The sequence below is a fragment of the Hylobates moloch genome, unplaced genomic scaffold, assembly GCF_009828535.3.
Source record: "Hylobates moloch isolate HMO894 unplaced genomic scaffold, HMol_V3 SCAFFOLD_7, whole genome shotgun sequence".
Taxonomy (NCBI): domain Eukaryota; kingdom Metazoa; phylum Chordata; class Mammalia; order Primates; family Hylobatidae; genus Hylobates; species Hylobates moloch.
Genome location: NW_026652282.1, coordinates 12,554,074 through 12,580,118, shown reverse-complemented (window position 1 = coordinate 12,580,118; position 26,045 = coordinate 12,554,074). Strand labels below are relative to the sequence as shown.

General features: G+C 43.3%; 2 protein-coding genes across 3 annotated transcripts in view; both read right to left on the bottom strand.

Moving 5' to 3' along the window:
* The window catches only part of LOC116811533 (carbonic anhydrase 5B, mitochondrial-like), a 31,349-nt gene extending 7,173 nt beyond the window's left edge, over positions 1 to 24,176 (bottom strand). For both annotated transcript variants that reach the window (XM_032756619.2, XM_058441405.1), the window contains exons 1-2: positions 24,095 to 24,176; positions 12,554 to 12,748 (exon numbers count right to left, since the gene is read on the bottom strand). In XM_032756619.2, coding sequence (XP_032612510.1) covers positions 12,554 to 12,695 — 142 coding nt within the window. In that variant the 5' untranslated portion in view covers positions 12,696 to 12,748; positions 24,095 to 24,176. The remainder of the gene's footprint in view (positions 1 to 12,553; positions 12,749 to 24,094) is intronic.
* The window catches only part of CA5B (carbonic anhydrase 5B), a 119,386-nt gene that overhangs the window by 21,975 nt on the left and 71,366 nt on the right, over positions 1 to 26,045 (bottom strand). The window lies entirely within an intron of this gene.

The window sequence follows — 26,045 nt, the reverse complement described above, 5'->3', positions numbered from 1 at the left end:
CCACATAACTGTGTGTGCTGAGTTGAGTTCACCTCCTATGTAAGCAAACTCAGAACCAGGCAGCCATCCTGCAAAACCTGGGTAGAACATCGGCATTGCTAAGGTCCCTGGAGGTTGCAGTGTGTCACAGGGATGTGGAGATTATCTATTAAGGCGTACACATACAATTCATCCTCCACAGGCACTGAAGACATTGCTGATGCTGATTTTCTTCCAGAGTCAAGCACCAGGTCTCTGTAGCAAGTCCCTGGTAAGTATCAGCAGACTTGCTGATAACACAGATCAGCCTGTTGAGACCCCCATGTGTGATGAGCAGAACCAATGTATATCAGTTTGGGGTGGTCCATTTCCCTGTCCTTTAGAAGTACCATGGATGGGCAGAATCAAGAACAAAGGAAAACTAGGAGAAACATGAGAGAAATCATTACCAACAACCCTCTGCATCTTGCCCCACCACTAAGAATAAGGATGAGACTGGCCAGGCGCGGTGGCTCACACCTGTAATCCCAGCACTTTGGCGGATCATGAGGTCAGAAGATCGAGACACAGTGAAACCCTGCCTCTATTAAAAATACAAAAAAAAAATTAGCCAGGTGTGGTGGCACACGCCTGTAGTCCCAGCTACTTGGGAAGCTGAAGCAGGAAAATCACTTGAACCCGGGAGATGGCGGTTGCAGTGAGCCGAGATTGCCCCACTGCACTCCAGCCTGGGTGACAGAATAAGACTCTGTCTCAAAAAAAAAAAAAAAAAAAAAAAAAGAATAAGGATGAGACTAAGGTAGTTGTTTTGTTACTCTGTCAAATCCCTCATGTATGGCAGCATCATCTCCTATTTCCATAAAAAGCAGAAACCTGCCTCTGGTTTACTCTGACAGAGCAGATAATCCTCTTCCTTCGGTAATTACTGAAAGCTGGAAGTCAATATCTTTTTTTTTTTTTTTTTTTTTCTGACGGAGTCTTGCTCTGTCTCCCAGGCTGGAGTGCAGTGGCATGATCTTGGCTCACTGCAACCTCTGCGTTCTGGGTTCAAGCAATTCTCCTGCCTCAGCCTCCTGAGTAACTGGGATTACAGGCGCATGCCACCACACCCAGCTAACTTTTGTGTATTTTTAGTAGAGATGGGGTTTTGCCATGTTGGCAAGGCTGGGCTTGAACTCCTGGTCTCAAGTGATCCACCCACCTCGGCCTCTCAAAGTGCGGGGATTACAAGCCTGAACCACTGCGCCTGACCGTAAGTCAGTATCTTAAACTTAGTGTTTTGTTTTGTTTTGTTTGTAAAAGTGCTCCAGCAATACAGACAAAGAGCTCTCCTGAGAGTGCCTAAATCAGTGGTTTTCAACAGAGAGAGCAATTCAGTCCCCCAAAAACATTTGGCAATGTCTGGAGACATTTTTGGATGGCAAAACTGGGAGAGGATGCTAGTGACATCTAGTGGTTAGAGGCCAGGGATGCTGCTAAACATCCTACAATGCACAAGATGGGCTCCCACAAGACAAACAACCATCCTGACCCAAAAGCCAATAGTGCCAAAGTTGACAAACCCTGGTCTAAAAATAAAAGGTGCATGCAAACTCATAATACTCTTTTCTTTCTATTTCTTCATATAATGCAGTACTCTCATCTCTGAAGAGATCTGAACCCAATGTTCTTTTTTTTTGTTTTTTTTTTCCTTAGTATAAAACAACTTGTGAAGAACAAGAACTTTAAAGAACAAGATTTCTGTTTCAGAAATCTAAAATGGAAAATGCACATGAACTGGCACATCCGAAACGGAATCTGGGCTATACTGTCATAATCTAATTAGAATGCAAATTTCTTGTGGGCAGGAGCCACATCTTCCTCCTTTTTTGTTCCCCTGTGGTATCTTATTAAACATATGCCCTTCTGGAAAACATCCTATTAGGTACTATGTTCACTATCTGGGTGGCAGGATCAATAGAAGCCCAAACCTCATACCCATGTAACAAATCTGCATATGTAACCCCTGAATGTAAAATAAAAATAGAAATTTTAAAAAAGAAAGAAATTAACAATTTGAAAAAGCAATATGGCAACTATGCAGCAGCCAATGTCATAAAATATACAACCTCAGGGTCTAAAAATGTTTAGTAATTTTATCCAATAACATATCATATACCATATTTTTCATCTTAGAGGGAAAGATGATCTTAAATTTCTGTTACATTTGGTTCTGTTATATCCACCCAAACACTTGGATTCATATTCATCATGAATAAACATCTCTTTTAAAGGCAAAAATAAAAAATAAAATAAACATATGCCCTGTAATGTATCCAACTGCCATTGCTGGGGGGGAAAAAGCTCAAATTCAAATGATTTGAAAGGATTCAAATGACCTGAAAAATGATTCAAATTGTGTTAATTTTTTAACTTCTAGAAAGCCCTTGAAAGGCCCTGATTCTGTTTTTAAAGATTCCTGACACAAACAGACTATGTACCTTCCCCTCTGAGACACTCAGACTGTGGCTGATAATTTGAGAATTCACATTCTTCAAAGCCATTCAATGAGGGTCTCCTGTGAAGACTAGGGAAGAACTGGAGTGATCAGCTCCCTAAGACGATGCCTTGGTCATCCTTAATTCATCCCATTCATGAAATGGGAAGTATCAACACTCACACTCATGCAAATACCAGCCCAAGAAAACTGGGCCTGTTCCTTCAATTGCTCCTTAATGACCATAATGCCATGATCAATTTATACCCTTCGGTTTTACAAGTTCGGCTTCCAGGTTTTCTTTCCTCCTACCCACTTCCTCCTTTACTAAACGAGACCATCTAGGTTAGACCATCCAACTCACTGTGTGGGGAGGGGGTCCTTGGTCACTGCTCCCTTACTGAAGCCAATTTTTTGCCAAGGGTTTGTTTTGCTAAAGATAAACTGACACTTTAGTTCTCTCCTACTCCCGTCCTTTTCCTCTATTTAAGCAAAAATCAGATCGAAACAATTTCCTGGTAGTTGCTTATATTTTACCTCAAAAATAAGATGATTAAGTGGTCTAACAGAAGCTTCATTTTCAGGTTCTTCTTGTATAGGGAAAATGAAATAAACAGATAGTGATTTTATCAACTGTGGTTTATGTTAACAAAGGCACATTGTCATTAAGAAGGTGTTGGCTGGGTGCAGTGCCTCATGCCTGTAATCTCAGCACTTTGAGAGGCCGAGGCAGGCGGATCACCTGAGGTCAGGAGTTCAAGAAGGCAGAGAATCATTGAAACCGGAGGTGAGTTGATGAGTGAGTGTGTCGTGATCCAGTGGGGTGACAGTGCAAGACTCCGTCTCAAAAAAAAAAAAAAAAAGGTGTCAGTAATTTGTAGCTGATGGGCAACAAAAGCCCTGCAGAGGATTCCATGTTGAGGAAGTGCTTGATTTTAGTTGTTTACATGAGTAGTCCTAGGTTTATTTTGTGCTTTAGCACTGTCTTAGTCTATTCAGCCTGCTATGACAGAATGTCTTAGGCTAGGTGGCTTATAAACAAGAGAAATTTATTTCTCACAGTTCTGGAGTCTGGGAAGTTGAAGATCAAGGCACCAGCAGACTGGGTATCCGGCAAGGGCCTGCCTTCTGGTTCATAGACAGCCTCCTTGCTGTCTTCACATGATAGAAGGTACGAGGGAGCTCTCTGGGGTCTCTTATATTGGGAACTAATCCTATTCATGAGAACTCTGCCCTCACGATCTAATCACCTCCCCAAAGCCCCACCTCTTAATACCATCACCTTGGGATTAGGATTTCAACACACAAATGTTAGGGGGTCATGAACATTCAGTTTGCTGCAACCACCTATTTCCCCAGCTTTGGCACTGTCCTTCTTTCAGCCCTTGAAACATGGAAAGCTCATTCCTGCCTTAGTCCCTTTCTTCGTGCTCCTCCTCCACAGAAATCAATTACCCCTCATTTGGCTCAGGGCTGGCTCCCATTATTTTTAGGTCTTGGGCTTAATTGTCACCTCCTTGACAAAGTGATCTCTGGCTACTCTCTTATAATAGGATCACTTCATATTATAATTTTTAAATCATAGCACTCCAATTTTTCTTTCATGACATTTATTACATAGGTGCAGTTATAATTATATGCATATGTGTCTAATTATCTGCCTTCCTCACTGCTCTGTAAGCCAGCTGGCTTTTGGTCAATACTTGTGGATGGAATAAGATGAGGAGCATCACTGGGAAGATTTGTGCTATGGTGTGAATGTATGCGTCTCCTCAAAATTTAGCCAGGCAGCAGTGGCTTGCACCTGTAATCCCAACACTTTGGCAGGCCAAGGTGGGCAGATCACTTGAGGTCAGTAGTTTGAGACCAGCCTGGCCAACATGGGGAGACATCATTTCTAGTAAAAATACAAAAAATTAGCTGGGTGTGGTGGCTCATACCTGTAGTCCCAGCTACTTGAGAGGCTGAGGCAGGAGAATCTCTTGAACCCGGGAGGTGGAGGTTGCAGTGAGCTGAAATTGTGCCACTGCACTCCAGTCTGGGCAACAGAGCAAGACCCTGTCTCAAAAAAAAAAAATAAAAAATAAAACCCAAAAATGTACACACTGAAATCCTTTTCCCCAAGGTGATGGTATTAAGAGCTGAGGCCACTGGGAGGTGACATAGTCATGAAGGCAGAGCCCTCACGAACGGGATTAATACCCTTATAAAAGAGGCTTGAGAAAGCTTCTGAGCTCCTTCCACCATGTGAGGATGCGGCAAGAAGGCAAATTCTTTGAAGCAAAGAGAACCCTCATCAGACACTGAATCTACTGGCACCTTGGTTTTTTGGACTTCCAGAACTGTGAGCAACAAATTTCTGTTTTGTGTAAATTATCCAGTCTGAGGTACTTTGTTATAGCAGCCCAAACAGAATAAGACAGTTCGCTTCTCCTTTTTGCTTTATTTCATTATTTTTCTTTAAGAATCATTCAGGTTTATCTCTTCTTCACCTTGCCCAGAACAGCAGCCTAGTTCAGAACCCTAACCCCCAGACTTCATACAAAGCCTCTTGGTTGCTTTTCCTCTTTTCTAACTCTCCTCTACTTCTGAGTTCTGCCACTCAGCAATTTTCCTAAATAACCACCTTTGTCACATTGCTCCTATGCTAAAGACACTATATCACTATATCAAGTTGTAACTTCTATGTTCAATGCCCAGGTTTTCCTATTGGAACCCATCTCACTTATCTAATCTCATTTTCCTCATTCTTCCCAAACTCTGGTGTTCCTATGCTACATTTCTTGTCATGCTATTCCCCTTAGCATGCTACTCTTCTTACAACTGCCTACCTACACAAGTTTATGTCTACTTTGGGTTTGTTTTTTTTTTTCCAGATGGAGTCTCGCTCTGTCACCCAGGCTAGAGTGCAGTGGCGCAATCTTGGCTCACTGCAACCTCCGCCTCCTGGGTTCAAGCAATTCTCCTGCGTCAGCCTCCCGAGTAGCTGGGATTATAGGTGCCTGTCACCATGCCCGGCTAATTTTTGTGGGTTTTGTTGTTGTTGTTGTTGTTTGTTTGTTTTTGAGACACAGTCTTGCTCTGTCGCTAGGCTGGAGTGCAGTGGCGTGATCTCAGCTCACTGTAACCTCCGACTCCCAGGTTCAAGTGATTCTCCTGCCTCAGCCTCCCGCGTAGCTGGGACTACAGGCACCCACCATAACGCCCAGCTAATTTTTCTATTTTTTAGTAGAGACGGGGTTTCACCATGTCTTCAGTAGCCAGAATGGTCTCGATCTCTTGACCTTGTAATCTGCCCGCCTCGGCCTCCCAAAGTGCTGGGATTACAGGTGTGAGCCACCGCACTTGGCCTAATTTTTGGTATTTTTAGTAGAGATGGGGTTTCACCATCTTGGCCAGGCTGCTCTTGAACTCCTGACCTCGTGATCCACCTGCCTTGGCCTCCCAAAGTGCTGGGATTACAGGTGTCTACTTTGGTTTTTAAAAACTTTTTTTTTTTTTTGAGACGGAGTCTCACTCTGTTGCCCAGGCTGGAGAGCAGTGGTGCGATCTCGGCTCACTGCAAGCTCCGCCTCCCGGATTCATGCCATTCTCCTGCCTCAGCCTCCCGAGTAGCTGGGACTACAGGTGCCCACCACCACACCCGGCTAAATTTTTGTACTTTTAGTAGGGACGAGGTTTCACCTTGTTAGCCAGGATGGTCTCGATCTCCTGACCTCGTGATCCTGGCCTCCCAAAGTGCTGGAATTACAGGCGTGAGCCACCGTGCCCGGCTAAAAATTTTTTTAATAAAACTTTTTGTAGAGATAGGGTCTCGCTATGTTGCCCAGGCTGGTCTTGAACTCCTGGGCTCAAGCTATCTTCCTGTCTTGGCCTTCCAAAGTGCTAGGATTACAGGCATGAGTCCCCATGCCTGGCCTTTAGCCCCACTTTGGCTTGTGCTTAGAAGCCCTTCCTTTTTCTTAACACTTATAGAAATCTTTTCCAGTTCAAGTCTTATCTCCCTGATGACATATTCTCCAACCACTCCGAGCTTTGCTTTTTCTGAACACACACTGAATTTGCTTTCACACCATTTAGCATCCAACCATTCCTCAGGTAATCTGGGTTTGCTTTATCTGCCCAAAGGGCCTGTGTCAACTCCAAGCCCATAAGGTCTGTGTCCTCCACTTTTTCTATAGTCTCCAGGGCTTTACTTGGTACAAGGCACAGAAGAGGTACTAAATGCTTATTTTACTGATACAGAAAACCAAACAAATTGATACCACGACTCTCTACCCATTACCTCACAGCCACCATCTCTCTACCAGGCAAGCTGGTTTACCCTGAACACCTCTTAGGTTCACCTAATCGTATCTATCTGTTATTCATTTGTTCCTTAAAATTCTATTAGGCTTTCAAGGTCAGTTCAAGCCCCTTCTCTGACACTCCCACCTTAAATAAAGCATCTTTCATCTGTTCTTACTCCTCAACACCTATTCTCTCTGTTCCTGAGCTCCCCAATATGGTAGCACTGTCCCTGTGTGCTAGTCTAAATTGAGATTGTACTATATAAATGTACAATACCAGTAACTTTGAAGGCTCAGTACAAAATAAATAATATTAAAATTTCATTTATAATTCTTATATTCATTTCATGTTAAAGTGATAATATTTTAGATACATTTGGTTAAATAAAGTATATTAGTCAAATTAATTTGACCTGTTTACTTGCACTTTTTAAGATGCAGTTATTACAAAATATAGAATTACTCATATTTTTATTTTACTTTATTGTAGAGATAGGGTGTTGCTATGCTGCCCAGGCAGGTCTCAAACTCCTGGCCTCAAGCGATTGTCCCACCTTGGCCTCCCAAAGTCCTGGGCTTACAGACATGAGCCACTCACTGTACCTGGCCTATTAGAAAATATAGAATGACCCATATGGCTCATATTTGTGGCTTACGTTATTTATCTACCGGAAAGCATTGCCTTATACCCTCATGTGCTTTTTATCTGGTCCCTTGCTATGCACTGCCCTTTTTATGAGGGATGTGCTACTTCCTCATGTTACTGAAGATAACTGTGTAGGCCTTGGCCTTAATGCAGTGATGGGTGTATACACAGGGAGCCTCCATATGACTTGGTTGAGGATGACTGCAGAATCACAAATTGCCTTGTTAGAGCATCATTAGGGCTATAAAAGGAACTTGGATGCCGAGTCCATTAGCCACAGGATACCTGTGCAGTTATCAGCACAGGAGACTAAAGCCCACATTTCCTGATGGTCAGTTCCAGGGCTATTTGTCAGTCCCAGGCAGCTGAAGACAACCCTGAGGCCATTAATGCAATTCTAAGTGGCTCTTAATCAGCTCATTTTTTCTCAAGGTTATTTGCATGTTAATAAAAGACAATCTAGGGGCATCCTGAGTCTGTATTTCAGAATTCTTTGTGAAAACACTGCAAAACAAGCTTTTTCTTACTCTCCAGGCTTTATTTGTATTCTTCAAAATTAATTGGGGAAATAATAGAATAACTTTCAAACACAGTACAGTTATGATACAGATTACTGCTGTCAAATAGAACTTTCTCTGATGATAGAAATGTCCAGTATATTAAGATCTAGGAATATGCAGCTATAAAAATTTAATGAATTTAAATTTACATGTAAATATCCACATGGGGTTAGTGGCTACATTTTATACACTGCTGGCTTCTTTAGTCACTATTATCCTAACACGTTTCTCTTTCTTCTACAAGTAGGGAGATCATCAACATTAAGAATCATTGGAATAACAAATCAGTATCATTTCCATTTTACCTAATATTCTTTATATTTCATTCAATTAAGAATTATTAAATGCACTTTCCTATGGTCTAAGATCTCATGCCTAAATCTTTTTATGTGACCATTAGACTAAATTTCACTAGATGATACCTAAGGGAAACTGATTTTATTTCCACATTGGATAATAGGTATAGGCTTTTATCTTTATCTTATTATATTACAAGTCTCCAAAGTTAGGACTATCAACAGTTACTGTCTGCTACCTGAGATAACAGCAAACAGCAATCTGAGTTGACAGCCAAAGATTCAAAGATATGATGAGTACAGAGCACAGGGTTGACCTGAAATGCTGCTTTCCGAATTTGCCACAACCTTCTACTTTCATTCACTCCTTATTTTGCTTTGGCTCCTCTTAAAATGGTCAGATTTAAACATCTGAGACAGGCACTGAGCCTATGGTGAGGATAACAATTGTAGTACTAGAAGTAGCTGCCAACACTGAGTCCTCACTGTGTGACATCACTAGCTAAGGACTTTGCACATGCGAACCAGAAATGAAATTGTAAGCTCCCCAATGGACTGAATGGATCCCCCCTACCCTGGCCAGGGGGATCCCAAAGAAAGCTGAACAACTAGTTCAGGCCATGAGGGGAAGAGAGGTTGGGCATGCCTCATTATATCCCCTCCCTTTAGAGTTTAGGCACAACTGACCAGCATTAACACTCAAATAGAGATCATAAGACTGACATACAGAATCTTTGTAGCAATAAAATACCTAACTCCAACCTGACCTTGGTATAGCATCACATGACAGACAGCAGGCTCTGAAAGAAATCAAAGTATTTTACCCCAAAATTTATTTATTTATTTTTTGGGAGAGAATTTCGCTCTTGTCGCCCAGGCTGGAGTGCAATGGCGTGATCTCAGCTCACCTAGAACTTCTGCCTCCTGGGTTCAAGTGATTCTTTTGCCTCAGCCTCCTGAGTAGCTGGGATTACAGGTGCGTACCACCACACCTGGCTAATTTTTGTATTTTTAGTAGAGATGGGGTTTCACCATGTTGGCCAGGCTGATCTTGAACTCCTGACCTCAGGTAATCCACCTGCCTTGGCCTCCCAAAGTGCTGGGATTACAGGCATGAGTCACTGCACCCAGCCTTACCCCAAAATATATTTCTTTGACATATTTTGAAATGGCCCTGCAAAGCCATCCCTTGTGGGAGAAATGTGCATTCTATAGAGAGCCCCTGTCCCTTTCCAGGTCTTTTCCTGATCTAGGAGAGATGTGACACCTTTTAAGGTCCCATAAGAGATGTTTACCATCTAATCTCTCTGAAGCCTGCTACATAACAAGAACCTTGGCTTCTACAATCCCCCTTATTTTAACTCAAGCATTTCTTTCAGTTGACTTCAACTCTTTAGGCAAAGCTTAACTTTTTCAACCAACTGCCAAACAGAAAATCTTTGAATCCACTTACTTATGACCTGTAAGCCCCTGCTTAGAGATGTCCTACCTTTCCAGGCCAAACCAAGTATTGACGAAAAGAGTCGAACTCTGTAAAATATTTGAAGAGATTTATTCTGAGCCAAATATGGGTGACTGTGGCCTGTGACACAGCCCACAGGAGGACCTGAGAACATGTGCCCATGGTGCTCAGGGTACAGCTTGTTTTTATACATTTTAGAGAGGCATGAGACATCAATCAAATACATTTAAGAAATGCATTGGTTTGGTCCAGAAAGGCAGGACAGCTCAAAGCTGGGGTGGGGGCTGGGGGGAGCTTCTAGGCTATAGGTAAATTTAAACATTTTCTGGTTGACAATTGGTTGAGTTTGTCTAAAGACCTGGGATTGGTAGGAAGGGAATGTTCAGGTTAAGATAAAGATTGTGGAGACCAAAGTTCTTTTGAAGTCTTATAGTGGCTGCCCTTAGAGACAATAGATGAGAAATATTTCCTATTCAGATCTTTGTTGATCTCTTTAGGATTGGGAGGGTCTAGAAAAAAAAGATCTAGCTATGTTAACAGAGATTCTTTACAGATACAAATTTTCCCCCACACAGAACAGCTTTGCAGGGCTATTTCAAAATACGGCAGAGAAACATGTTTTAGGGTAAAATATTTTGATTTTCTTCTTTGTCTTGTAATGTTATGCCAAAGTCAGCTTGGAAAGTAAATCACGATATATAGGGTTGAATAAAACCCATCTGGTGAGAATTTATGATTTGTGGGGCATGACTCCCCAGACCCCTTAGATAGGAATTTGGGCAAGATAAAAAAAAAAATCAGAGTTTCGTCCTCACAATGTATACCTTACATGTATTGATTTATGTCTTGCCTGTAACTTCCGTCTCCCTAAACCATGCTGTAATCCAACCACCTTGGGCATGTGTTCTCAGGACCTCTTGAAGCCTCAAGGCCACATGGGCTTGAGTCACTCATATGGGCCACAGTCACTCATATTTGGCTCAGAATGAACCTCTTCAAATATTTCAGAATTTGGCTTTTTTCATTAACACATGTTATCTTTTCAAACCCTCAAGAATCTGGGGTCATTCTTGATCACAAGTGTACACTGGCCTTCTGTTGGGGTACTGAGCTGTCAGAAACAATGAGAATTGTCTTTACAATTGAGCAGATGAGGGTCCAGAATATAGAAATAGGACCTGCTCAAAGGCCCAGAGCAGCAAAGAACACAATATTATTCTTGGGGCAAACAGGTTGGAACAGTGTAATATGCTACAAACAAAATCAAACGGTGACTGTCCCCTGTTTTTCCTAGTAACTTAGAAACAAGAACATGTCATTTGTTGTGGGAAATTCACTAAGTAAAGCTGCCCCTCCTGAAGCCACTACTGTTTGTTTTTTCTTTGTCAGCACTAAAAGCAGCAAACTATCCTAACTACATATGCATACCGGATTTGGATGTTTAATTTCAACTGTCAAAAAAAAAAAAAAAAAGCAAAACTACTAATACTTTCCAAAATAAACCCTAGACCACAAAGTGCCAGTGTTCAGAATAAGCCAGTCTCGGTAGGATGTGGCATGTTTTTAGGAAACCACACCTAGCAACCAGAAATTTATTATGCCTCTGGTCCGTTTATTTGAAAAAGAACACAGTCGATGTTGAAGGAAACAAAATAAACTTACAGTGAAAATATATTTGTGGAGCAGTTTCAAGCCCTTGGATGTAGCTAGATTAGCATTACTAATTTACAAGCATTCCATTCTTACTCAATCTTTTTATTATGTGCATATGGGGTCAAAGAAAATAAACACTCAACTGGAGAAACCTAGACCTCAGTGCAGCCCAACATTTGAAAACTCTGTGCCAATGTTTTTCAAATAATGGAAAACATGAAAAATTCCTCCTTAATGATAATACTTAGCCATTTCATCTCTCCATTAACTCAAAGTTATCTGTCCACAAATACACACATTATCCTTTCCCATTCTCTCAACTGCCCTCTCTAGGGCAGTCACGCAGAGCATGTTTGGCAATGTCTGCAGACAGTTTTGGTTGTTATAGCTTCATGAGGGTGCTACTAGCAACTAGTAGGCAGAGGCCAGAAATGCTGCTAAAGACCCTCCAGGGCACAGGACAACTCCCCACAACACACAATCATCCATCCTCAATGTCCATCATGCAGCAGTGGAGAATCCCTGCCACATCCGGACATGGGCAATGCCTTGTATTTCCAGGAGGGGAACGAGATGAGAGAGGTATGAGGAAGACCATTTCCTGCGTCACTCAATCTTCCATCCTTACAGCAGAGCACACACTTGCAAACTGATCAGCTAGAATTAACTCAGTAATTCCTAACCCAGGACAGAATATTCCAGAACGTTGAAGCTAGTAAACTGTTTACAAACATTTACATGCAACTTCCAGAAACTTAAGGTTCCCAGAAATAATTTGTGGTTTGTGCATCAAACTTTGTTTAAAAGAAAAAAAAAGACAATTGCTACCAAGAAATAATAAACAACAGGTTCCAAAATATTAAAAACCGGGATCTGTCTCCTGTCCAGTTTCTGAACGACATCATTTTAACATGCTAAAATTAGTCAAGAAAGAACATTCTACATTTACTTTCATGAATCAATAGAGAAACAGTTATTCTCACAGTTCATAAGGCATATAATCCTACACTGGAAAGCCAAAGACAGCACAGCTACAAATGTTTAACAAGTGTGATTATTATAAAGACGAGTATTTTTGCTCTTACACACTTGCTCCCTCTTTTCTTTTTTCTTTTTTTCTAAGAGATGAGATTTCACTCTGTCACTCAGGCTGGAGCCCTTTTTGTTCTCTTTAAGGAAGTGGTGTACTCACAGGCTTGGTTCCGGGTTTTGTAAGTACAAGTATAGAGGCTGCAGGGCCTCGCTGGGGTGAATCTCGGAATCTGGAACTTTCTCCACAGCAATTTGCCTGGAGAGGCTTGAAGAATGACCCTCAGGCTGTTCATCACCACCATCTTTAGCTTGAAATCTTGATCAGTTCCCAGTTAAGTTGCAGGAACTTAATAATCTAGAGGGATGAGGGCAGAGGAGGGAAAGCTGTAAACAACAGAAACTTAAGATGATGGAGAAACCTCTAAGTAGGACAATATTCAGACTAGCAGTACACACCCTGAGGTGGAGGGAGGGAGGGCAGATGAGAGTCAACGGTTTATCCACTCTTGTTCCTCAAACTCATTGGTCCCCTCAGTGGAGGGCAGGGAGGGTCCTGAGGACTGACTCACATGCTTTGCCTTTCCCTCAGGGTTGGCAAATATTAGAAATCCAGAGAAAAGCTTCTCTTTATCCACAAGAATGAAAAACTGTTTACAGTACAGTTTCTTAAAATAAAAAAAAAAAAAAACATTGCTCCAGGAAATCCCAATTAATTATCCAGCATGGTATTTACATGTACGAAGAACCCCAACATTAAAGCTTCCTCCAGGCTGTCTGACTAAAAACAAACATCTGCATCTAGATTGCATACAAAACAACAACAACAAAAAAAACAAAAACAAAAACAAAACAAAAAACCCAAGATACATCCTGCCAAAATAGTCATGGGCAGTTTTGAAATCTGAGCTTAAATATAATCTATGACTTTTTGCCAATTTTAGGTGTAACACAATGGCCCTTGAACATGGGAAAACAGACAAAGTTAATCCTGAATTCTCTCTCTACCTTTCACATGGTCACAGTCAAAGTCTCAGAAGATGAAGATGATGCTTCCCAAGGTATTCACTATGGTGTTCTGAAATTATGGTAATATTAACTTTGAACACTTTCCCCACCACAATACTGCTTCATCCATTTTCCCTGAAAACTATCCCTATTCCATTCTGAAATTTTGAAAAAAAAAATCAATTCTTCTTGGTTACACATTCATTCCACTACAGATTTAGAAGTGTTTAGTCTAAGTACTTGAGACACATTCAAACAGATGTTCAGGACATCATTTGTGCAACCATGACTGTGGTGTGGCTGCAAGGCCATGTGCTCTGGGCCTGCTAACATCTCAGCCTCACATCCATTTACACTCCTGCCTGCCCACCAGCTAGGTGGGCTTCAGGCCTTCCAACTTCTTTCTTTCCCTCTGGCCTGTGCAGAGGCTCTTTTTCGTATTTTTCATAGAGATAGGAATTCACCATGTTGGCCAGGCTGGTCTTGAACTCCTGATCTCAAGTGATCCTCCCACCTCAAGCCTCCCAAAGTGCTGGGATTACAGGTGTGAGCCACTGTGCCCGACCATCCCTGGCTAACTTTATTTTTTTAAGAGATGGGGGTTGGGGGGGTTCTCACTATATTACCTGGGCTGGTCTCCACCTCCTGGACTCAAGCAATCCTCCTGCTTAACGGCCTCGCAAAGTGCTGGGATTACAGGTGTGAGCCACTGCATCTGGTCTGCTTATAGTTTTATGTGTGTGTTTGTGTATATACGTTTTTAAATGGAGCATGTATGTCAAAATGCACCTTATTTAAGAGATACAAATGTTTGACTCAGGATATCAAACATGGACTGGTAATCAACTTTCAAGGGATTATCTTGATGGTGACTTGAGCTAAATAATAGTGATATAGGAGTTAAGAAGAAATTACTTAGGCAGATAGTGAGGGTATAGGAGTCCTCAGTAAGGTTTTCCTTTTAATAAAAAGCAGCCCCCAAATCACTTTCTTTTCTAACAAAGAGCAGCCTGTAAAATTGAGCTGCAGACATAGACAAGCAAGCTGGAAGCTTGCACAGGTGAATGCTGGCAGTTGTGCCAATAGAAAACTACTACTTAGGACTAGGCATGTTCAAAATGGCGGCTCCATCTTCCCTTTGCCAGCCAAGTGTACAGTAAGGAGCGGACAAGATGGCACTGGCCAAGTAGAAAGCCCCTTTGCAAAATAAATTTAGGGTGGGGCAACCAGCCTTCCCGCGTGCTATGTAAATGTCACACCTGGTCGAACCAATCTGTGGCCCCTATGTAAATCAGACACCGCCTCCTCAAGCCTGCCTATAAAATCTGCTGCAGTCTGCCACTTTTCCCATTTTTGGACGCCTCTCTCACAAGAGAAAGAGCTGCTCTCCTCTCTCCTTTCTTCTGCCTATTAAACTTTCCTCTCCTGAACTCCATGTGTGTGTCCGTGTTGTTAATCTTCTCCGTGTGAGACACCGAACCCAGGGTATTTACCCCAGAAAACGAAGCCGCGTCATTAGCACCCTTGTTTTCAAATAACTTCCTTAACTGAATTAACTGAGCAGACTTAACAATAGGCCATTGGCAACTTCAATTTAGAATCTCACTCTGCTTTGTTTTTCTTAACTAATAAAAACTTTATTATGGAAAACTTCAATTTTATACAAGTATAGTGAGAACACTATAATAAAACCACCCACGTACCCAATATTCCATTTCAACAATTGTCTGTTCATGGCCAATCAAGTTTTATTTATACTTCTTCTACCCCCCCTCCTGCCATTTTTCCTCCCCAGCTTATTTTGAAGCAAATTCCCAGACATCCTATCAACTTATCCCTCATTGTATTTTTGAAATCAAAGGACACTTTGATCTCATCTCCTCCTCAAACATCAGCAGCAAGCCTAGCCACCCCCATCCATTCCCCTAAACCGCCTTTGAAAAACCCGTAACCTATGAGCTTTGGAGGAGATTATTTCAGTACTAATTCCACCTCCCACGTGGTGTGGCCAGCCTCATGTCTACTTAAACTCTTTCTTTACTACAATGCTGAAACTGCCTTTGCAAAATTATAACTGAGGAAATTATGACAGTGAATAAAATCAGACCTAATCAACTCCATCTTGCTTCTAACCTTTAGGCTGACCTTGTTCATTCCTGGACGTAGGCCGAACTAACTTTTGGAAAGAATTCAGTTCATCGTGTGACTCTGAAACAAAATTGATAGCAGCCCTTTCCCAAAAAGACCCCCTTCTTGCCTGGGGATGAGTCTGCCTTTGCAGGACTAACAACTTAGCTAGTGGTTAGAAATTACAGTTTAGGGGTTGTGCAGCCTCTGGCTCCAAGAGTCTGAACCTCCCCAAATTGCTTCTTGGGATAACATCACTATTGTAAAACCTAAGATCAGTGCTTGAGATATTTTGCAGACCCTGTACTCGATGGATCAGCTGACACCACCCAGACCCGTAATCTGGCTCAATCAGTTCTGCCATCTCACCCAGGAACAAAAGACAGCAAGAAAACCTCACTTCAACCCCCTATAATTCCATCTTCAACCTGAGCAATCAGCACTCCCCACTTCTCAAGCCCTTACCCGTGAAATTATCTTTAAAAACTCTGATCCCTGGATGCTCAGGGAGACTGATTTGAGTAATAATAAAACTCTGGTCTCCCACACCGTCGGCTCTATGTGAATTACTCTTTCTCCACTGCAATTCCCCTGTCTTGGTAAATCGATTCTGTCCAGGCAGCGGGCAAGGTGAACCCATTGGGCGGTTACAATGCCCCATGGTCTTTCTTTGTGCAGCAGGCAGGAAGAATCCCTTGAGTGGTTACAATAATGTGAACTGAAATGGTTAAGATTAATGCTTAAAGTACACCCTTAAATTTATGCAAGAATCTAGAACCCAAGGAGCAGGAAAAATATTTGCTCAGTTACACTATACAAGAAGTTCAGCTGGGTGCGGTGGCTCATGCCTGTAATCCCAGCACTTTGGGAGGCGGGTGGATCATGAGGTCAGGAGATCGAGACCATCCTGGCCAACATGGTAAAATCCCATCTCTACTAAAAATACAAAAAATTAGCTGGGCGTGGTGGCATGCACCTGTAGTCCCAGCTACTCAGGAGGCTGAGGCAGGAACATCGTTTGAACCCGGGAGGTGCCGGCTGCAGTGAGCCGAGATCGTGCCACTGCCCTTCGGCCTGGGTGACAGAGCGAGACTCCATCTCAAAAAAAAAAAAAACAACAAAAAAAAAACAAGAAGTTGACGCTTTCTGTGGCTTCAAATGGTGCAAGCTATGAAAGCTCTCTGAAAAAGCTGCTGTTACATAAATACAAGTTATTATTACTCAAATTGATTTTGTTAAAATGCTACCCATCGTATAAATGCAAAAAGCTAAGAAAATAGCCATTTTGGATGACTTTTAGTATCTTTTTTTGTTTTCTTTTAAAGCCAATAAATATCCCCAAACAAACAATTGCAACTAATCAGGATTCCCTCTGATAAAACTGATTTGACATTAAAATGAAATTTCAAAACCTTCTAAAAGATATGGGGAAAGCTTGCCTTAACTGTTCTTCCATTGATTTCCAGTCCTGAACCGAAGCAACAGTGAGCGATTATCTCATGTCGAGCACTGTGCTTGTGTAAAGACGAAAAGATCATGCTCTTTCCCCACTCCCACAAGCTTGCAATCTACAAAGAAAAACTATTTAAACAAATACTTCTTTTTTTGTTACCTTTTTAAAAATTGTGATAAAACATATATAATAGTTATCATTTTAACCAGCTGCAAATGTACAAATTCAGTGGCATTAAATACATTCATAATGTTGTGCAACCATCACCACCCTCTGTACCCAAAACTTTTTCATCATCCCCAACATAAACTATGTACTCACTAAACAAGAACTCCTCCTCTACCCCTTAGCCCCTGGCAATCTCTCTTTTACTTTATGTCTCTGTGTATTTATTTGCCTATTCTAGGTACCCCATGTAAGTGGGATCGTACAGTATTTGTCCTTCTGTGACTGGCTTATTTTACTTAGTATAACTAAACAGATATTTCTTTTCTTTTCTTTTCTTTTTTGAAACAGAGTCTTGCTCTGTCACCCAGGCTGGAGTGCAGTGGCGTGATCTCGGCTCACTGCAACCTCCGCCTCCCAGCTTCAGGCAATTCTCCTGCCTCAGCCTCCAGAGTAGCTGGGAATACGGGCGCCCTTTTTTTTGGTAGGGTTTCACCATTTGGCCAGTGGTCTCAAATCCTGCCTCAGGTGATCTGCCCACCTGCCCCCAAGTGTGGTGTTAAACAGAAATTTCTTAATCAAAGTTGGACACGATGACAGCCTTGATTTAGTGCAGTGAGAATATATGGCACAGGGGCTCTAAGTTTCAGGGAAGGGTGGTATCTGAAAAATGTATCGTAGGAGAGAGACAATTTAACAGGGAGGCAAAGGCAGAGGGATGGACAGGGGAACCTTCCCCGATGATGAGGAGGTGGCAGGGGATGATTAGGTCCCAATGCCGAAGAAAACAATTGGAGTCAAAATGGGAAGAACCTTAGGTTTACTCAATAAACAATTCCAGTGTCAGGGGAATGTGGGCAAACAAGTGGAAAAGGCCTCCTTTCTTGCTCACAATCGAGTTAGAATGAGACATAGTAATTTTGGGAAGCTGATGGCAACTACAATGCAAAGTCAACAGAAAGGATATGTGGGCTTTGCCTTCAAAGGAAAGGTTGTGATAAGACAAGGCCAAGGGCATGGCCGCCAGCCAGGAGAGCTGTATAAACAGATGAGTGAACACACATGAGGCCAAGGGACAGGGCCCTGCACAAGAGGCTGTTGGTGGGGGGTGGGTCTGAGGCCTGCTAGCATGGCACTCAGAGACATCTGGGAAATGACCCTTGACTCTGCTCCACAGAGAGCCATCTGGAAAGCACTGAGGCATGGCAGGCTGGGGTTGACGGCCAGGGCCATGGTCATGCCTTGAGGACTGCCCTGCATTCTGCAATCACACTGTCTGCACGACACCGAGGCTGGAGGCCAATGACGCCTGGCCTAGAGGAAGTTTCTCCTGTACATCCAGACTGACTCTCTAGGGTTAGGGGGCAGGAGGGCTCCAGAGGGCCTGACTTCACCCTCACCTTCACCCTCTCGGTCATTCTCCTTCACACTCAGTGGTAGATTGCTTGTAGTGGTCCAAAAGTCTGAACCTCTATCTGTGCCCCAGAATGGTGCTGATCTCACTGCAGGGGACCCTGACTCTGAAGATATTCTTTTTCTCCTTTAGACAAAACAAAAACAAAAACCCACAAACCTCAAACCTGTTTTTCTGAAAGAAAGCCAAGAGTATTTCTGAACTTCCCATCATTCCAAGTCTGCTATTAGTATTTGTCAATGCACTGGCCAAGCAGATGCCCAGGGGATGCAGCAGGAGGTGGGGCTAGATGAGGATTTGAGATTAATTTGGGGAATATGTACTTCCAAGAGACTGGAAGTCTTTTGGATATTATTCCATGGGTATAGGAGAAAGCTGTGATGGTTTCTGATGACTCTGACAATGGAGTACGGGATGGATGGGAGCGAGTGGAGCCAGGAAAGTCGGTGAGGAGGTGATTCCTTTAACCATCCTTCATTCAATCTATCACTCTTTTATTCTTGTTGTCATTAAGATATCAATTGAACATCTATTAAGTATGAAACATGGTTCTAGGTTCATTGGGGAACAGAACAAAGCCCTTACCCTTGTGGAGCTCACATTTTAGTAGAGGATACAGGTAATAAACAGCAAATGTAATAAACAAGTCAGTTGTAGAGACAATTTGAATATGTCTAGTAAAAAGTGGAGCAGGGTAAGATGAATTTGGAGTGCCACTTGAGAGAGGGTGTTATATTTTTAAATATATTGTTCACAGGAGGCCTCGTTGAGAGGACAAAATTTGAGCAAAGGATTGGAGGAGGTAGGGAATTAATTACATGGCTATCTAAAGGAAGGACATTTCAGGCATGGGGAACTGCCTGGGCAAAGATCCTGAAGTGGGGGTATGTCTGGCATATTCAAGGGATAGTAAGGAGGCCAATATGGCAGGAGTAGAGTGAACCAGGAGGAAGGCAGTAGGAGATGAGGTTCACAGGCAATGGATGACAGATCAAGACTTCTGGGCTACTGCAAGGGTTCTTTCTCTAAGTTAGGGTTTCTCAGTCTTGGCACTGTTGACATTTTTGATCAGACGACTCTTGGTTGTTGGGGAATGTCATGTGCATTGTAGGGTGTTTAGCAGCATCGGTATTGGCTAGCATCCAATAGATGCCAGTTCCACCCTATACCAGAGTTGTTACAACAAAAAATATCTACAGATATTGCCAGATGTCCCCTGGGGGAGGGGAATAGGGTTACCACAGGCTGAAAACCACTGCTCTAACTAAAAAGGGGAGACAATGGAGGTTTCCGAGCCGAGCAGTAACATTTTACATTCACATACAGTAATTTACATTTTTAAAAGATCACTCAGGCTGGGCTTCTTGCCTCATGCGTGTAATTCCAGCACTTCGGGAGGTGGAGGCAGGAGGAGAGGATCACTGGAGGTCAGGAGTTCGTGACCAGTCTGGCCAACATGGTGAAACCACGACTCTACTAAAAATACAAAAATTAGCCAGGTATGGTGGTACACATCTGTAATCCCAGCTACTCGGGAGGCTGAGGCAGGAGAATCGCTTGAACCCAGGAGGTGGAGGTTGTAGTGAGCTGAGATTGCGCCACCGCACTCCAGCCTGGCATCAGAGTGACAGAGCAAGACTCTGTCTCAAAAAAACCCCAAAAAAACAGAAAAACATCACAGCGTGTCTTATTGAAAATTGCCTTGGGGAGTAGAGACAGGGAGGAACAGGAAAGAAGCAGGAAGTAGGAAAGAAGTAGGAAAACCCTTTAGGGATAATCCAAGGCTTGAACTGATCCAGAGATGTCACAGTAGAGGTGGTAAGAAGTGGTTGAATTTTGATATATCTTGAATATACAGCCCATAAGATGTGAAAGAAAGGAGTTAAGGATTACTGGAAGATTCTTGGTCTACACAACTGGAAAGATAAAGTTACCATAAACTGAGATAGGGGAGACAGTGGGAGAAACAGGTCTTGGGTGGGAAATAAGTAGCTCAGGTTTAAACATGTGGAGTTTGAAGTGAAACTCCAATAATCCGAGTGAGAGAATATGAAGCACTAAACTGGGCAGTGACAGTAGAGTTGGACAGGGTACTTGGTATTCAAAGATAGCCACTGTGATTTTTAAAATGTAGGGTCTGTCACTCAGTTAAAGGAGAATAAAAGGAAGAAGTGGAGGAAGACCTCATTTAATGGCTGGAGTGATGCTGGCAGTAAAATGAGGATGAATCCCTGTACAGAAAAATAGAACTTGTCAGGCCGGGCACAGTGGCTCACATCTGCAATCCCAGCACTTTGGGAGGCCGAGGCAGGTGGATCAAGAGGTCAGGAGTTCCAGACCAGCCTGGCCAAGATGGTGAAACCTCGTCTCTACAAAAATTAGCCGGGCGTGGAGGTGGGTGCACAGAGCAAGACTCTGTCTCAAAAAAAAAAAAAAAAAAAAAAAATAGAACCTGTCATGAGAAACAGAGAAAGGAAAGATGATGGCAGGTCATACCATCAAATGGGATGACAGGGTCTCCGGGTCAGGTGCAGAGGCTCACGCCTGTAATCCCAGCACTTTAGGAAGCCGAGGAGGGTGGATCACTTGATGGCAGGAGTCCCAGACCAGCCCGGCCAACATAGCAAAACCCCATCTCCACTAAAAATACAAAATTAGCCGTGCGTGGTGATGCAAGCCTATAAGCCCAGCTACTCAGGAGGTTGAGGCAGGAGACTCGCTTGAACCTGGGAGGCGGAGGTTGCAGTCAGCCGAGATTGTGCCGCTGCAATCCCGCCTAGGTGACAGGGTGAGACTCTGTCTCAAAAAAAAAGAAAAAGAAAAAGAACGAGATGGGGTCTCTGTCACCCACGCTGGAGTGCAGTGGCACGATCCTGGCTCACTGTACCCTCTGCCTCCCACACTCAAGTGATCATCCCACCTCAGCCTCCCAAGTAGCTGGGACCACAGGCGTACCACCACGTCCAGCCAATTTTTGTATTTTTGGTAGAGACGGGGTTTTGCCACGTTGTCCAGGCTGGTCTCGAACTCCTGGCCTCAAACGATCCACCCGCCTCAGCCTCCCAAAGTGGGATTACAGGCGTACAGGCATGAGCCATGGCGCCCAGCCCTCTAATCATATTGGATTTAAGATGTCAATGGGACAGCTGAGAGGAAAGGTCTAGGAGAGAGTTGGCAACACAGTCCTGGTGCTCAGGAGCAGTCAGGAAGCTACAGATAGAAAGAGAATCCCCTCCTCCCAGCAGTTACAGGTATATCAAGGGAGACTCACAAAAAGGAGCCATGAAGGATGCTGAGACTGAGAACAAACAGTCAAAGGCAATCAAGGAAGGAACAGAGCTTGGAAGATCCAGGTGAGGAGGTTCCAGGAAAATCCAAGTAAACAGAAATTCAATTTAGCTAATGCTAGATTGCGATACCTATAACAACACATGAGGTTATTTTTGTTCAGGCCTAAGGTCTATCCTCTCTGTTAAATAAAAAGTTATAGTTTATTAAGAGTTGGTTATTTAAACTTACTCACTGCATTCATAAAACCCACGTTTGTGAAACCAAAAATAATGTTTAACCATCAAACATAGCACATAACAATCAACTAATACCATAGATTACTGTATTTCAGGGAGAATCTGTCCGTACATAAGTTTGTCCACAAAGATGGGTCCCTGGGCTCGATGGACTATATGGGAGCTTTCTGTGTTATATGCTCTTTGCCATCACTGATGATTTATGTATATCCTTGGATTTTGCTAACCTGCCCCTTAGCTGTTTTCCAGATTTAGAAATGTGTGGAAACAAACCTTCTGAAAGCCCTCAATGAATCATTCATAAATCTTGTATTTATTAAATGACAAGTAGCTTGAACTCTGCCTGATTAAACCATTCATATGTAGGCAAAACAGACAGAAAAAAAAGAATGTACTCTGACTAAAGGTTACAATTACATTGGAAAAAAATTCCTTCATTCTCAACAGATGGACCCTTCCTTTGATCACCACCTGATTTCAAAAGGCAACAAGCCTTTTTGCAATTCCCTGAAATCTAAATTAGAGATTATGTTGCGATATCTTGACTGAGAAAGCTCAGCTTCCCCCTCTCACCTACTTCTTCCCTGGGAGCATGATCCCAATGTGTGGTAGCCAAAGGTTTCAAAATATGTTTCTAATAACTGCTCTTTGTGCTGCAATTAATTGCCCAGTGCCACCAATGAAATGAAATGCATTTTCCCCTTTCCGTCAAATTTCCCAAATATTCATATTCATTCATTCACTCACAATTCACTCAACCTTTACTGCGTTCCAATTGTGAGTGGTTGCAGCTTTTTGCCTGGCTCCAGGGAGAAGTGGGCAGGTGTGTACAGGCACAGAGAACAGTGCCCTTGCTGCTTTTGGCATTTCAGTGAATTCCAACCCTGATGCTGAGGTTTTAAAAAAAAAATACCTGAGTAAAAAATATTCCTAGAAAGCTTTACGGTTTTCCACTTCCAACATACCCAAGAAGAGTGGCCACTCCTGAGAGATGTGCAGGGACAATTCAAGGGTATGCTCTGGGGCAGCTTCTCTCACCACAGAAATAGGACTACTTGTCTCCATACTCTAGGAAGACTTTTAAACAGCAGAGTGATGGCCAGATTATCAGTAAAGGAAGAATGGGAAGCAGAAAGCAACGCGGTTTTCAGTGGCTAGGAGAGAACAATTTCTTTTCAAACTAAGTTGTACACATCAACTCCCCTTATCTCTCAAACTTTCCCAGTGAAAATACACGGGAGGGAAGGGCACTGACATCAATATTAACCAATTGCCACAAGCCTCGGGGTAGAAGCATTTAACACTCAATGCCACAAGAATCACGAAAACCAACAAGGTTTGTATTTGGAGGTTCCTCTCCTTCAGCTTTAGGGCTGAGCACAAAACAAAAAGGCCAGAAGAAAGAACTGCAGGGTGAAGAAGGCTCAGATTTGCCCGCATGGCACAGTTGTGATGCTGATACCCTGTCTTGGGGGTGGGTGGCTGTGAGTCTCTCCATAGCCCCTAGCATAGTGGGCGGTGCGGATACAATGCAGATCTGAGGGAGTTCCAGTTTACTGAGCCTCGGTTTCTGGAACCGCAACCTCAGATTTGTCGCCCTTACCCCCGTCTCTAGCTATTTCACAGCAGGCTGGACTTTCTGGAGTTATTTGGATTCAACCAACCTTGGCAACCCTACCCACCAAGGAAGTGCCCTCCCGCGCCCCCACCCCCTTTTCTCTGGAACAGCTGTTATCACGTCCTGTGCAAAGAACCTTAAAGGATGACAGCCGTTTGGTAACAACCATAGTGGAGGAAGAGGGCTGGGGTGGAGGAGTTCGACACCCCATTAGGCCCCACTCAGTATTCCGGGGCGCCCTGCCGGGACCCAGACAATACTCGCAGGATCAACAGCTCTCCTAGCTTCGGAACCCGGTGCGCCAGAGCGGGGAGTCGTGGGAAGAATCACGGCCCTGTCTGGATCGGCCTGTCCCTTGTCGCCCCCCACTCCTCTCGGCCACCCGTTCTTACCTGAGCGTCTCTCCAGATCACGAACCTAGCCGCTCGTTCGCCTACGGGGATCCGCAGCCTGCACGTCCGGCCATCGGAGCTACGCCCCCTCGTGCCCTGTTACGCCCCATATACGAGGGCCACGCCCCTCAATCGAGGCCACGCCCCCACCTGGCACATCCACGCCCCACTACGTCCGTACGTATTGCCCTGGTCACGCCCAACCAAACTGTGCCAGTCTCTGCCCTCCACCCTGGCCACACCCCTTAAGCTACAGCCACGCCCCTCTCGCCCGGGCCACGCCCCCATTCACCCCTGCTCCCTCCTAGCCCCGCCTCTGCGCTCCTTCCTGGGCTCGTCCCTCTAGCCTGGGCCACGCCTCTGAGCCCTGCTCTGGCCCCGCCCCCGCCCCCTCCCCGCCCCGCCCCGCCCCCCCGCCGGACCAATCCTCCCTCCTCCTGCTCGCCGCTGGCCGCATTTGTGGATTGAAACTAGACCTGGGGCTTCAGAGCCTTATCTAAAAAGTGACTTTCCCTCGGTTCCTCCCAACTCCAAACACCACGACTTTATGTGCTGGGAACAGGTGACTCAGTAGGGAAACAAACACTGAACGTGTCCTTTCCCGCTAGTTTTCATGTCCAATTTACCCGAGTTTCTTTGAGCCAGTTTTTATGTCCTCTGAACTCGAACTGTGGACCCGTGTTCCTTCCAGCCCAATTTTCATATCCTCTAAAGCAGAACCGTGGATGTGTTCCTTCTAGCCTCTTGGCCGACCTTAAATACTAGGCAGATGAGTGGAAAAAACAGAATTCCTCTACTTCCTGATGTCTCCTCCAGATGGCCTTTCCTAGGCACCCAGTGCCCCGTTGCTGCTGAGGGCGTGTGAAGACATCACCCCCACTTTGTGCTTTGCGATTACTCTGCTATCCTTCTTCCCTCAATTTACAACTCTGGGTCCACGTGAAAAATATGAAGAAGCTATTCTTCCCCTGTGTACATAAATCTCTGACTCATTCATGCAAATTTCATTTATTGAGTACATGCTCCCCTGACAAATAAGACAAGCCTCAAGAAGCTTACAGTCTGAAGTTGCCCTAACTTGGGTTTGGATGAGAAAATTTGGGAAGATGTGGCAAAAGGTTAATAGGTGGAAAAGGAGTTGTTAATTTCAGGTCTTCTTGATCCCATTAGTAGGAATATTTTGGGGTAGTAAACATAGGAAGCCACTTTTATAGTATTTAGTACATTTCTTTACACAATAAATTATCAATAAATCTTCACTGAATATTTACTCTTCCACATGTATAGAAATATATAATTTCCCCCCTTTGTAGAAGTAAAATTTGCTACTTATATTGCTTCATATGCCAACAATAAGATTTTATGATCACACAGTTCTTTTTTCTTCTTCTCCCTTGCATTTCTGGCTTGAAGACAGTGAGAATATTCAAAATGTTGGGCTAGAAGGAACAGAGAAAAGAACAACTTTCAACAGAACACTTTCATTATGCTCGCCCTGACCCTGAGAACGCTGCCTCATTTATAAAATGTTTCAACTGTCAAGTCATTTTTTGCCTGAAAAATGAATTCACAGAAATTGGTCCAAATACAGCCTATATAAATTACTGAGTTGATTTTTATACAAGTAGTTCTACCTCACCTTCTTCCACAAATGATTTGAGGCAGCTTCCTAAAATATAGACGTTACTAGATTTAAAAATAGGGGAAGGAACCAAAGAAAGGAGAGCTTAATGGAAGGAGAATGATGTGGCCAATGGTAAGATTAACATTTAAGTTTGTACTCCATCAGATCCAGAACAGTTGTCAGAAGTAGGCCAGAAATTTGACCCTAACTAAGCTGTTGAATAGCCATAGAAAAGAGGAAATAGCAATCATTTTTAGGTTTTTACTGTTCATAAGATAAAAACTGGCTTTATTTTTTTTCTTTTTCTTTTTTTTTTTTTTTTTTTTT